This window comes from Ambystoma mexicanum, chromosome 7q (genome assembly GCF_040938575.1).
Source record: "Ambystoma mexicanum isolate Mex_15411 chromosome 7q, UKY_AmexF1_1, whole genome shotgun sequence".
NCBI lineage: Eukaryota > Metazoa > Chordata > Amphibia > Caudata > Ambystomatidae > Ambystoma > Ambystoma mexicanum.
In genome coordinates, this window is record NC_090941.1 from 117,805,271 (window position 1) to 117,819,783 (window position 14,513).

The 14,513-nt window shown below is 46.5% G+C and overlaps 1 protein-coding gene across 1 annotated transcript in view; it reads left to right on the forward strand.

Moving 5' to 3' along the window:
- The window catches only part of WWC3 (WWC family member 3), a gene marked incomplete at its 5' end in the record, with an annotated part of 1,141,234 nt that overhangs the window by 192,838 nt on the left and 933,883 nt on the right, over positions 1 to 14,513 (forward strand). Inside the window, one exon of the mRNA XM_069639076.1 lies at positions 13,874 to 13,983. Coding sequence (XP_069495177.1) covers positions 13,874 to 13,983 — 110 coding nt within the window. The remainder of the gene's footprint in view (positions 1 to 13,873; positions 13,984 to 14,513) is intronic.

The window sequence follows — 14,513 nt, forward strand, 5'->3', positions numbered from 1 at the left end:
TAAGTGTACCTACTTCAGGCCAGAGGTGCAATACAAGGTCTTAGATATGCCCTTTGAGGGAGACCTTCTTTTCGGCGAGAAGGTGGACGAGGCCCTAAAAGGGATGAAAGAAGATTCGGACACGGCACGTTCATTGGGTGCCCTCCAGAGTGGCAGAAGTTACAAGTCTTTTCGTCCCTTTAGAGGGGCTTCAGGTAATTCAAGATTCTCTTCTGGAGACAGATCCTTTGCCAGATCGGCTTACCCCTCCCAGGGATACCGACGTGCCTCACAATCGGCTAACCGTCGACGAAACTTCCAGTCTTCCAGAAAACGACCATCATACCCATCGTCGTCGAGAGACAAGCAAAATAAAGATCAGCAGTGACATACCACGCACCGTTCTGGGGGGAAGAGTCTCAGCATATGTCGACGAATGGGAAAGGATAACGACGGACCAATGGGTGTTAGACACCATAAGAAACTGACTTTCTTTGCAATTCAAACACAACCCTCCGAAAATTCCACCTGCGTTCACCGCTCAGTCCCACATGAAGGTACTGCAACAAGAGGTTACACTCATGTTAGCGAAGGGCGTGATAGAATTAGTTCCAACTTCACAGAGAGGTCAAGGAGTCTACTCAAGATACTTCGTCGTAAAAAAGCCGAACAGCAAATGGCGTCCCATTCTAGACTTACGCGATCTCAACAAGTCCTTAAAGAGCCTAAAATTCAAGATGCTCACTCTGCAGGAAGTGATCCGCGCAGTTCAAAAGGGAGATTTCCTGGCGTCCCTGTATTTACAGGACGCGTATTTCCACACACAGGAATTTCTATGTTTTGTAATAGGGCGAACTCACTACCAATTCACGGTTCTTCCTTTCGGGCTCAAGACCTCCCCCAGAACGTTCACAAAATGCCTGGCTCCAGTGGCTGCCTGGCTAAGGAAGCAAAGCCACCATGTATCCCCCATACCTCGACGACTGGCTGGTAAGGGGATCCTCCCCAGCGTCGACCAACACAAGTCTGCAAGCCACCATGCAGCTTCTACAACGACTAGGATTCGCCATAAACTTCGAGAAATCCTCTCTGCGGCCATCGAGAACGCTGGTATTCTTGGGGGCACAGTTCGAGACTCAGTTAGGGCTGGTGAAACCTTCCCTCGACAGGACCTCAAGACTCATTCAACAAGCGGCCCGGCTACGGCGAAACACCAGGATCTCAGTGAGAAAGTATGTTTCGGTCCTGGGGGCCATGGCATCCTGCATCCATCTGGTGAGAAACTGTCGACTATTCATGAGGCCAGTCCAAGAATTCCTCGCGGACCGATGGACACAGGCTCAGGGATCGTGGTTGGACAGGATAACCGTCGACGACGACAAGCTACGTCGGACCCTCCAGTGGTGGCAGAGTTCCCACAATCTGAACAACGGTGTGCCCCTACAGGAGCCGGAGTTTCAGAGCACCATAGTTACGGATGCGTCCCTAACCGGATGGGGAGCGCACATGGGTGCTCTCCAAACGCAAGGTCGCTGGTCTCCAACGGAGTCACTCCTACACATAAACGTACTAGAACTCAGAGCGGTACGATGGGCTTTGAAGGCATTCCTACCACACATCAAGAGTTTGCGAGTGCGAATACTGACCGACAATACAACAGCCATGTTTTATCTGAGGAAACAAGGAGGGACACGATCGAGGACTCTTTCCATAGAAGCCCAGAAAACATGGCATTGGGCATCGAAACACAAAATTTCCCTCGTGGCTCATCACCTTCCAGGAGTGAGGAACGGCCAAGCCGACTCCCTCAGCAGAAGCATGGCCCAGATGCACGAGTGGGAAGTGGACACGGGTCACTTGAGGAAAGTGTTCGAGAAATGGGGTCACCCCCCTCTGGACGCCTTCGCGACCAAAGACAACAAGAAATGCAAGCAATTTGCAAGCAGATGGCCCCAAGAGGGTTCGGTGGGGGAGGCGTTCTCCTTCCCATGGACGGACATGTTCCTCTATGCTTTTCCCCCCCGTTTCCCCTCATACGGAAAACAATACAGTGGATACGCAGATACAATTGCCGGGTGATTCTAGTGACACCATACTGGCCGAGGCAACCGTGGTTCTCAGACCTCCTCCATCCATCGCTGGAACATCCCATAGCGTTTCCGAAAGTCCCGTACCTTCTATCAGACAGACAGAGGCACGGTGTGGCATCACGACCCGGACAGTCTCAACCTTAAGTCCTGGCTCCCGACTTCTCGGAGTTCGGCGCCTTAGACATTTCAGAGGATTGCCAAAAAATTCTACAGGCGGCTAGAGCCCCTTCTACTAACAAATCTTACTCCTATAAGTGGCAGAGATTCTGTGAATGGTGTAGAGGACAACGGGGCCTACAACCATTGTTGGTGACGCCGGAACAAGTTCTACCTTACCTGCTCCTCTTGGCAGAAAAGGGATTGTCCCCCTCGTCGATAAAGGTACACCTGGCAGCCATCTCGAGGTTCACAAGGAAGAGGCAGTCGTCTCCTCTATTCAGTGACAGACTGGTAATTATTTCGAGCCTTTCCCCCGGTGAAACGTTTTCCCCCCCGACGTGGAGCCTCAACACAGTGTTGGCAGGCTTGATGAAACCGCCTTTCGAGCCTATGGCCACGTCCGACATAAAATTCATTTCGTGGAAGTTGGCATTCCTGATAGCTATCACATCAGCCAGACGTATCTCGGAACTACAAGCGCTGGTCGTGGACCCGCCCTACCTAAGATTCTTTAAGGACAAGGTAGTCCTGGCAACTAACCCTATGTTCGTCCCGAAGGTTCCGACAGTATACCACAAACACTCATCCGTGGTTCTGCCTACTTTCTTCGCCACTCCATCATCGGCAGCAGAAAAAACTCTTCATACCCTGGACGTTAAGAGGGCCCTGAAATTCTACCTACATCGTACACAAGACATCGGGGCTACTCGGCAACTGTTCGTCGCATATGGTCCGTCGACGAGAGGAAAAGCAATCTCTAAACATGGACTGGCTAGATGGGTCTCGTCGACGATTGCTCTTTGTCACATAAGGCCGGAAGGCCACTGCAAGCACATCCTAGAGCTCATTCTACAAGGTCGATGTCCTCCTCAACAGCGTTATGGGCTGGGATTCCGCTGACGGACATATGCCAAGCGGCGGCATGGTCCGTGCCCCACACGTTTACCCGCCACTACTGCCTTGCCAGGCAGCATGCAGACGAGGTGCAGATGGGAAGAGCTGTCCTGCGCCATTTGTTTCAGTAAGGTAAGCTCTTCCCTGTGGAGATTCTGTTATCTACCCTCTTAAGGGCGATATACTTTATGTGGGCAATGTTATATGACTTAACTTATCCCTACGGTAGATATGCATTGTGTAGTAGGGTGAGGATATATATTGTTACATTACATTCTCACCGCCGTCTCAAGCGTTACTGCTATACAATCTATTCTAAGCATGTGAATCCATGAAAGATCCAATGCTGGAGAAGGGAATAAGGGAGAAGGGAATAGTTTCTTAACTGTAACTCCATTTCTCCAGCATTGGTATCTTTCATGGATTCACATGCGCCCGCCAACCTCCCCGTATGTAATGTATGTGATAAATGTAACCCTTCCTACTTTGGAGGGGCCGAAATCTGAAGGGGAGCCGCGGGGGCGGGCCTCTTATACTAGCACGGCCTGCGGAGCATGTGTAGGCGGGTCCTAGAAGGACGTAGATAGGACGCAAAAGTGTCGAAAGTTTTTCCTTTGAAAAAGGCTATATATGTGTACCGAGGGGTCTCGGTCTGACGACCGGGAATATTCTAAGCATGTGAATCCATGAAAGATACCAATGCTGGAGAAATGGAGTTACAGGTAAGAAACTATTCCCTTCCTCAAGTGGGGCAGTCCCCAGATCGATCTGTTTGCGACGGCTTCGAACACTAAGTGCCGGAGATTTGGCAACAGGTTTGCATGTGGGACGCATTCTCCTTCCCTTTGGGCGGCCTGTTCCTGTACGCGTTCCCTCTGTTGCCGCTGCTTCTACGAATCATCCTTCAACTTAGGCGGTGCCGGTGCAGGATGATCCTCCTCGCGCCAGCGTGGCTGAGGCAAATATGGTGCCCGGACCTTCTCAGCATTTCAGCGTCCCCTCCAGTCAAGCTACCTGTGGTTGCGGATCTTCTCGCTAGAGAAGGAGGCACAATCCTGCACCACAACATTGCTGAACCTGAAGGCCTGGCTCCTGCAGTGTTAGAGTTCGGTGGTTACAAGGGAAGTCCTCGCCAAGGCCAGGGCATTGTTGACGCTGAAGTGCTACGGACACAAATTGAAGCGTTTCACGGCTTGGTGCCGGTTGCAGAAGATTAACCCTATGAGGGTCATATGTCCCCCCCGCAGGTCCTTCTGTACTTGTTGTCGCTGGCTAAGTGGGGGCTGGCGCAGGCCTCCAAGATGCACCTGGCGTCTATCTCCCGCTACACCTGGTCTCCGGGACGGTCTTCTCTTTGGTCACACAGTCTAGTGAAAGAGTTCATCAAAGGACTGTTCCATTTGTTCCCGCCGGTGAAGACGCCTGCCCTGGTGTGGGAACTCAAAGTGGTGTTGACTAGGCTCATGGGTGCCCCATTTGAGCCGATGCATCAAGCGCCGCTGAAGTTCCTGTCTTGGAAGACCGCTTTCCTCGTGGCCATCACCTCTGCCAGGAGAGCAGGTGAAATCCTGGACCTGTCCTGCAAGTGGCCTTATTTGGCTTTCTACGAGACGAGGGTGTTGCTACAGATGTACCCCTACTTCATGCCCAAGGTTCCGTCGCAATTTCATCGACCCCTTGCTGTTACGTGTTTTTTCCGATGCTTGGTCGCCGGCTGAAAGGACTTTGCAATCTCTATATGTGGCTCGAGCTCGGAAGTTTTATGTGGCCCGCACACATTTTCCAGAAGACTTCTCAGCTTTTTGTTAACTTTGGTCCTGTGAACCATGGGAAGGCCTTATTCAAGGCTTCCATCTCTAGGTGGCTCTCCAGCTGTATCACTCATTGTCACTGGTTCGCAAACCGACCGCTGCCTGGCTGTCCGAGAGCCCACTCTACCAGAGCGATTGTTGCGAAGACGGTGTTCCTGTCTGGTGTGCCTCTGCTGCACATCTACAGGCTGGCTATGTGGAGGTCTGCACACACCTTCACGAAATTCTACTGCATCAACAGGGATTCCAGGGAGGAGTCCAGAGTTGGCCAAGCAGTGCTACGTGACCTGTTGACTTGAAGGTGACCCTGGTGAGGAGTTAAGAGTAATTGCTTTTGTTGAGCCTTGCCTCCTCCCGTGGTTGTGTATGTATGTACTACTATCTTTATACATGAGCATCTGAATCCATGCCAGACCCCATGCTGGAGAAGGAACAAGTTACTTACCTGTAACTGTTGGTCTCCAGCATGGGTCTGGCATGGATTCACATGCAAACCCTCTTGACCTTCTTGGTCATACTGACACTTTACGTGCTACCAAATTTGAATATGACAGCCAGAGAAGGGGCTTAGGGAGAGGGCAGTCCTTGGCTGGAGCAGTGTGACCCAGAGCTCAGTGATTGGTTTATAGGAGAAAGACAGTTTATAAACAAAAGTTAAACTGTTTTTTCTTTTACCCAGGATTCCCGACCTGACGACTGGGAATATTGATGAGCATTTGAATCCATGCCAGACCCATGCTGGAGAATCCATTTGTTCTATACACCGGCCTGGTTCTTTGCTTATCTGTGACACCGGGCTAAAGGATGCAAAGGGTACTATATGAATCACAGCCAGCACTAGATTGAACATAAAAAGGAACATTGGAGTGGCACTTTTGGACTGAACGCCCTGTACTGATTGCTGCATAAAATCTGGTTCTATGTAATTTTTCTGCTTTTTGAAGGTCGCACATAAAAAAAAAGACTGAAGCTCCTCCCCGCCCCCCTGCCCCCCCTGCCCCCCCTTCGCCCTCACAGACCGGTCTTTCTAAATAGATTTTTTTTTTCTGCTTTATTTTTAAACTATATTTTCACTTATTACCAAACATCTCATACAAATCTGATTGGTGGCACTAATTACGGACCCTGTAATTGTAGCTTGGTTTTTTTCTCAGTGTTTTCTGCTGCCACTTTAGTTCAGGAGCCTACAACCTTTGGCTATACAGATGTGTTTGGCAACTCCCATGTGCCCCAATCTGCATAGTCAAGGGAGAGTTCTAGTCGAAAACATTTGTAGAGCCATAGGTTGAAGACCCCTGCTTCATATGATATGATATGGCATTTATAACGTGCCTATACACAAGTGTTTCAAGGTGCGGAACCATACGCAGGACGCAAAACCATAGCATAATTGCTCTCCCTATGAAACTTTTTCTTGCTCTTTGCCTTATGCTGACTGTTTGGTTTTCTCCCTGTCTACTTCAGTTGATGTGTGGCTGCCCATTTTCAGATATTTTTCTAAAATTGTGATTTCTAGGACTGCAGCTTTCTTGCAGTTTGCTGTGTTGGTTTTAGGATGGCTAGCAACTGTTTGTGTTGGTTTTAGTATGAGGTGAGAGAAAGTCATGCTTTCTCATCTTGTTTCCCTTCTCATCTTCACATGTAATTTGTCTTCCCTTGATCTGCATCTCCATTCAGTTTCATTTTCTTTTGTTCACCCCTGAGGCAGAGGTTTTTGCTGCCAGCCTGGACTAACCTCTCTTGAATGGAATGGGCAATGTTGGCATCTATGAACCAACATCAGTTTGAATGCTGCCTACTTAATTAAATGGATGGACAGTCTGAGGTTACTTTTCAGTCTAAGCTGCATCGGGCCTCATACACAATCTTTCTTTTCCCACAGAAACATTGGATGTCTCTAAGAACAAATTGTAGCAATGTGACCTTTTGATCACCATTGTTCTCTTTAGGCCAGATTGCACTCCGGCAAACAAATTACTTGCAGTTCAGCTTCAGAGACTATGCTCTGCAAGAGAAATGACTGTGATCCTGTTTCCACAGGCTTTTGTGAAACCATTTCTCAATTTGAGTAGGCCATCAGTGTTTAGAGCACTGGGGATGCCGAATTAGGCAGTACTAGAGCGTAACATGCAGCCCTTAACGGCAGCTCGGGCATCCACAGACTGACTGTCTGGGGTAATAAATGAAAATATGGCATGGCTCTAAGTTTTGAGGATAATTAATACCAACATGATCTGCTGTCTCTTATTGCTCCCATAGTAGAAGTAGGCGAAGCACATCTGCTACATTGCCAAGTACCTTGCACACAGATCATTATATAACTGGATCCAAATATGTAGATAGTGGCGCTGAACTAATTTCCTCAGTCTGGCTTTGGTGGTCTCTTCTAGGATTACAGGGCTGAGGGCGAGGAGAAGGATATAACATGTTTTAGCTCATATTTATAAATTACAACTGTAGATGGTCCATTTACAGAAGCATATTTATTACTGGCAGCCTGTAGTAGATTGACACATTAATCAAAAGAGGACCAAAAAAAAAGCCTTGACCTTTTGGTGTCAAAGTTTGGAAATCCTAAGCACTTTACTGGGAAAGGCAGCAGGCCACATACTTATGTCCGATCCCACATTGGTTATATATGGATGAATGAGTTTAGCAGAGTTGGTAAGCAAAGCTCAGAAAACAAGAGACCTAGTTGTGACAATTTATAGCTACAAGAAAGAATTCGGACTACTGCAAATGCACTGTGGGCCATCTTCTGTGGCCATACCTGTAGACTTTACCAAGATATCTCCCCTATGATCTTAGGCAGGTGATAAAGCCTAAAACCCATTGCATTGCACTTCACAAGAATTGTCATGTCTAGGTTGAAGCTCCCTTTTGGGGGTCAACTTTTTCATTGAATGAGGAAAGGACCCCCACACTATTGTAGCAGAAGCAGTAGTTATCTTGAACTTGTGAGGGAGGAGGGTGCCAAAACACAGGGGGACATCTCGAGGAGAGCGCATCCCTGGGTCTGGCACAAAGCTAACCAACCGGGGCGCCAATTAACATGAAGCAGAGGGCTAAAGGGCTCAGGACATAAATGTCATAAATGTATCTACTTACTGAGTACAAGGGTGTAATAGTTATGCTTGACGTTGAAGATAGTTAGGGCCGAGTGTGAACCTTCTGCCACCCCAAGTGAAGCATTGGGGAGTTGCACGCAGTTGGTGGTTCTGCTGCAACTCTAAAAGGTAGCATTGCCGAAATCGTTTTTGGTTTTGTTGGGCTGGCAGAGTTGCTCTGCTAAGCATAATACTTGGTCTTACCCATGCCATACAAGTAAAGAGTGAGGCTGGCAATCTCTCTGTTTTTGCACAGATTCCCTTACTTGATGGTTTTAAAAATAGTTTGAAAGCTTGAATGAATGGGAGGCGGTAAGTGGTTGTGAGGTTTGACTGCAGCTAAAGGGGGGCGGGTAGGTGGTAGAAGAGTGCATAGTGGTCTTGGTTTACAGCATAATGTAGAAACGGGGAGCCCAGGAGACCCACTGCTTGGAGAGTGAAAAATGGCTGTTCCTAACCCCATCAGTAAAAGTTTCCAATGGCTACCATACTCCTAACTGAATGTGAAGAGCTTCAAATCGCCGAATTAGCAAAAGCGAATTCTGAATTTTCTTGGAGATCTTAAAAAGAAAATGATTTTTAGAATAAAAGCAACTACTGGAGAATAATTAGGCTAGGCTAAGGGATAATGAATTCTCGAGACAATACTCTAGACCATCTGTGACTAAAATAGCAATAGTTAATTTGGTGGGTAGAAACTGCATTTTCAGGCAAAAAAGAATCCTAAGGGGTTAACTGGCTTGATGTGCCTTGGTTTAAGTGTGTTTTGGGAGACATGTCTTGCCTTTTCTCACATCATGCCCCTAACTCAGTGGTAAGGCTGCCTTCTTGAAATATTGGCCCCATTTTCCCGCATCGAAGTGAGCCATATTATATTAGGGGTCACCCTTTCAGATCAGGAGCTAGATAAGTCATGGGCCTCCCACAGGGTAAGTGCCTCATCAAAAATGCGATGAGACACGGACTGCTATACATTAGGAAGATTAAACCCCGATTTGAGAGCTTACTCAGTTTCCCATTTTATTTAAATGCACATACAGCAGCAGAATAGACAATTTGATTGTGAGCAGGGAGCTTGGAGGTGAAGGTGTAAAGCACACATTGGGTGAATTATGATTTCTGACAGCCCACATTCCATGGAAATTGAATTCCAGAAATACTACAAGCCATCTTAGGCACTCTGGGGGACTCAAAGGATCAAATGACTACATTATGACTGGAGTATCAGTCATTACCTGCCACAGCCTGTCATTTTATAGGATCCTGGTAAACATTGGAGGGGCCTGCTTCAAAAATATAGCTCCCTGGCCCTTTAGCACCAAGGACCCTGCTCTATCCTGCCAAGGATAGACTGCAAGCCATCATGAGCATTCTGATTGGGTCTGTGAGGGTCATGTGACAAGCCGCCACCCTTATTTATCCTCCCCTAGGTGTACAGCCCAGTAGTCTGCACCTATGGGCAACTCTGTTTGGGCTTATTGGGCTGGAACGGGCCCAGTACCCTACCATCTGCTCAATCCAGGACTTTCCCTTTGCGCGACTCCTGCTTCCGCCCATGGGGACCTTCGACTTAGTGTGTCTCTGCTCACCTTGGAGGTGTTAACTTGACCTTCTTTTTTTGAGCCTGAGCCCTCTTTTGGCCACCTATCTCCCCATTGTAGCCCAACTCAGAACTTGTATCCTGTCCTTCCTAGCCGCTCACTCACCAACCCTCTCCCTCTTGGGCTGCACACTTCCTCCAAGGTCTTCGCTTGCCTACTTCTTTTACCCTCCATCGTACAGTTTGACTTTGTTCCCTTCCTCCTTGTGCTCCCTCTTCTTTGCCCCTTTCTGTAGCCTCCAGCCACAACTGTGTAACTTCTACCACATTGTCCTCCCTCCTCTTACCCTGCACCCTTTAAAACCTACACTCCCATTTCCCAATGCCAATTTATCCCACTTGCCTACCGCACAACACCTGCTTCCCCACCCACCACTAATCTTTCACTTGGCCCTGTAATGTAAAGTCCCTCTGCAGCAAGTCTTCCTACATCACTGACCACTTCAACTCTGATCACCTTCAACTTTCACTATGTGCTATCATAGAAAACCTGATCCCTCATCATGACTCTGCTACACTAGCTCCTTACCACACTGATACCATACTTGTCTTGATACTGAAGTAAATGAAGTATTTTGGAACATTTTGAAATGACTGTCAATATGTACACACACTGGCTGATAAGCGGGAATGCCATCAATGAAGTACACTGTGGTGTTCAGATGGAAGCAATCATCAGAGCGTATTTAGAATGCCTAGTATCTTTTTAGAGCATAATGTATACCCAGAATTGATTTTGGAAATTAAGGCCTTTGAGAATTATATTAATGAGTTTCATGTGGGCAGGTAAAATCTCGTGTTGCTGACAATTATTTTTGTACCTATAACACTAGTGATTTCCTAGGTATACAGCTGGAAAAGAGATCCTTGTTTCAAGTGAACTTTAGTTGTTTAAATGCATTTTGTGTTTTGAAAAATCACTTAATTTATTGCCCAGAATTGTGGGGTGAAAATGTATATCTGGGACATGAGATCAGTCATGTCACACCCTAGAGTGAACCTATAACTCAAATTTATAAAGCACATCTTTCTCTCTGTAGCTTTGTATTACAACTTCCTTTTGACCCATTCGGGTTTCATCTTTAGAAAAGCATCTAGACCGTGGCTGTTGGCACTTTTGCTGCAATGCCTACCATTTTCTACACAATTTTGTTGGTGAAGTGGGTCTCCATTTATATGTCTCTTGAATCCTGCAATGCCTTTGTGAACCTACTTTAAAAAATAATTTTGCCCCCATAAAGAAATGCCACAGTCTTTTAGACCCTTATGTAGGGAGTGCATTTTTGGAATCACCTGTCCCCCCACGCAATCTGCAGATAAACCAAACACTAACTCCAACTCGCAGATTGGCACGCAGATTAATATCTGAGCTGGTGTCTTCCAACACACACGGAGGAGTTGAGGCAGTCTGTACCGCAGACAACCCTCCTTATTGCCTACCTCCAAACAATGTAGCGGCAACAGCAGTTTGAAGTGCCCTTCTTACCTTGCGTGTTGTTTTTTACTAATCCCAACACGCAGGCAGTATTTTAAGGCACTGGTCACCCAGACACCAGATTCCAGATACCAGACTGTCTGATATCCGAGCTATGCAGAGACTTCACTTTGGATTTGGGCAAGCATACAGCAGGTGAAGTCCTACCAATGACGGCGGTGTGGCACTCAAAACACCTTTGACATTGACATAAATCTGTAGATTCAAGTAATTGAATAGGTTGCTTATGCTTCGCTTGCACGATTTGGCTGTACATGTTGAATGATTGATCTGACTGAAGCCACATCATTCTGTGAATGAGGGAAGCGCACGTGTATTGCTGATTTGTTAACCTGCCAGTTCATGCAGTGAAAGCTGCCTTCTACTCTGGAGTGTACGAAATATATTCATCCCATGTTTTATTCAACTGTTGCAAAAGGCTGGCAACGCAGCCCTGTTCCGATACTGGAAACACTGAATTAATTCCATGTGGCGTGTTTCTGTAAGCGAGTGTGTCCTAAAACGTCAGCATTCCAAACTCTGCCTTGGGCTCGAGTTCACCCATGCGGTGAAGCAATGCCAAGCATTAACTTTCTTGGAAATGTGAAATCTTGAGGTTCTAATTGCACGTTGGCAGTAGTGGAATTTGGTTTCTTCTGTGTTGCTCTTGTTAATGTGAGACAGAAAGACCTGACAGGGCTGCATTCCATCATAATTAAATCATGGAATACACAGCTGTGGAGTGAGGAAAAGGGAGGAGGGGGCCAAACGGGCACACAGGAGAGTCTTGTTTTACCAGTTCAGCGAAAAACCGGCAGTACTCGTGCATTTCATGGAGATTTTGTTTTAGTTCCACGCGTACTTCAAATTATTAGGGCATACCTTCAGCTATTAACGCGTTTTTTTCATTTGCCTACAGTGTGTCGAGGCCCTCCGCACGGTCGGACTGGTTCAACAAATGGTTTTGAACACCAACAAATGTGAGCCATGTCTGCAAATCAATGTTTTTCGCTTTCATTGAACTGTTTTTTTAATCACCTGGGGCTTGTTTTGTGGACAGAATTGTAACAAAATGGGCATGCATTTCAATGCAGATGGGTCCAGTATAATTTGCCAAAAACCAGTTGCACCAATTTTCTGTTGGCCAAGTAATTTTGGCCTGCAGACTTTGGGCTCTCTCCACCTTCCTAGTATCTTCCTTCCTCCTTACTCTGTCATCCTAATGCAATTTTGCTGCTCCAGTTTAGTGATGTACAAAGAGCAGGTTTTCCAGCAAACTGAGCAGTTTTCCCAAAGTTATCTGGGCTCACCATACTATCGCCTGCTCAACTAACTAGGCAACTGCACCCCAGGAAACTGGTTCGAAAGGGCTGGTACATATGCAGGTTAATCGCAAGGGAGTCCAGAAACCCCTTGTAAGGGGCCCAGTCAAAGTACAGGAATCCCCCATAGGATTGCTGGCAGGACTGAATGATTGCTCAAGTACCAAATTGCATCAGAGCTTTGTTCTCAGCAGGTAACCTACATTCTGAAGGCCACCCCAACATGGAAGTGTATGCAGGGTTACCTATTTATCCCTACTATAGAAGGAAGCATTATTTGCGGAGGAGCCCTCCAGTGAAAACCATGAGCTTACAGGTGCTTGCATTGTCCCTGTAGCCAAAGGCTCGCTCACCCTCAGTGCTGTGAAGAGGCCTTGCTGTAGCATAAAGTGCTAGACAAACCACACGCGTTCCATAACCGTATGTGGTGACAACCCTGTAACCCATTCACCCCTCTGTGTAGGAATCTGAGCTGTGCAGTGTCGGTGACCATATATTACAATGAATCCTCAGAATGTTAACTATTTCCTCCCACTGCACACACCCCTCATTGTGTGGCTATGCTAGTATGGCACCGAGGAACACCCACATAGTTTATTTCCTTTTTCCTGTGGCCTTCGTTCTCCTTGCATATGGGCTCTGCCAGTTGGCTGAGAAATCCTAACACGCCTTCATGCTTTAAGGATGAGCTTGAGCATCACGCTGCCTTTCACAGACTAATTTCAGTGCTTCCCTGGAAGTTTCCAGCCATATGCTCGTTCACAGGAGCATTAAGCAATTGCCCTTTACTGCTCAATCACTTATTTTGATCGTTCTACACTGATGAAATGCTTGCAAACCTATCTCAAACTTCATCCCTACCCCCCTCATTCACTTTCTTAATGTACAGATCATTCATGTGCGTTATACATTCTTCCTACTTTTTCCTTTCCCCTCCTTTGCTACTGTGTAGCAGCCATGGTTTGGATAACTGTGGTGGAGCAAAATATGCCACTCCCTGGGCAGGCCTCTTGGAGTGCTATTAGATTGCTATGGGTAATGTCTGTTGCAGTATATAGAAATCCTCACCGGGTCATCAAACTGACTGACAAAAGAAGACCACAGAAGCCTATAAGGCCAGCACTTCAAGCATTGCAGTATAACCCACGAGGCCTGTCAAAGACTAATACTTGCATCAGTTTGAAAACTGCCTTGCATTCATTTTGAGGCTTTGGAACTTTGGAGTAAAAAAAAAAGGCTAACGCATTGAAAGCCAAGAAGAAAAAATATGTAAGAGCCTGGAATAACGTTGTATGGCACCTATTTTGCATGCAAAAATATCCATTTATGAAAGAGCATGTTTTATGTTTTCGAGGTTGGATTTGATATCGCAAATATTTTAACCCGCCCCAGACTTGAGAGGTTTTGATTATTAACACTTAATTTTTTATACTACAGGATAACCAAGCCTTTGACGTTTGCTGACTGCATTGGTGATGAACTTCCTTTGGGATGGGAAATTGTTTATGATCAGCAGATTGGCGTTTATTATATGGATCATATAAAACGTGAGTAGACTGTTCTGACTTGTGAGCAATACAAATAGTTGAGGTTTGCTAACGGGAATGCTGGTTTATGTGCCAAGTGCGTTTATGAACTGGATATCGGTAAACTAGGTAAAACCACATTCCTTGAGCCGCCTTTATGTAGAGTCACCCTGAGTAGATGGAATCTTAAGTAGATCAACCATGATCTCCTAGAACTATGGCTTGAATAGACAATAAGCCAAGCTCCTGGCGTATTACTGCTACAGGAGCACACGTTGGCAGAGATAGTTCAGAACGCCAAATAAGACCTTCGCAGGCCATAGGCAAGGCCAGGCACAACTTTAATGTTATTTTCTCTCAACCAAGGCTTTATTTATTTCTCCACAACATGTGCATGTCACTAACGTTTGCAACATACAAATACCAATGAAAAATAACGTTTTTCTAAATGTCTAAAGGATGACCCTGCCAGCTCAGTGGTCATAAATTTTGATTGACAACTGTTATTTGTTAGTTAAGCTTATTCGGATAAAAAACATCCATCAAACACA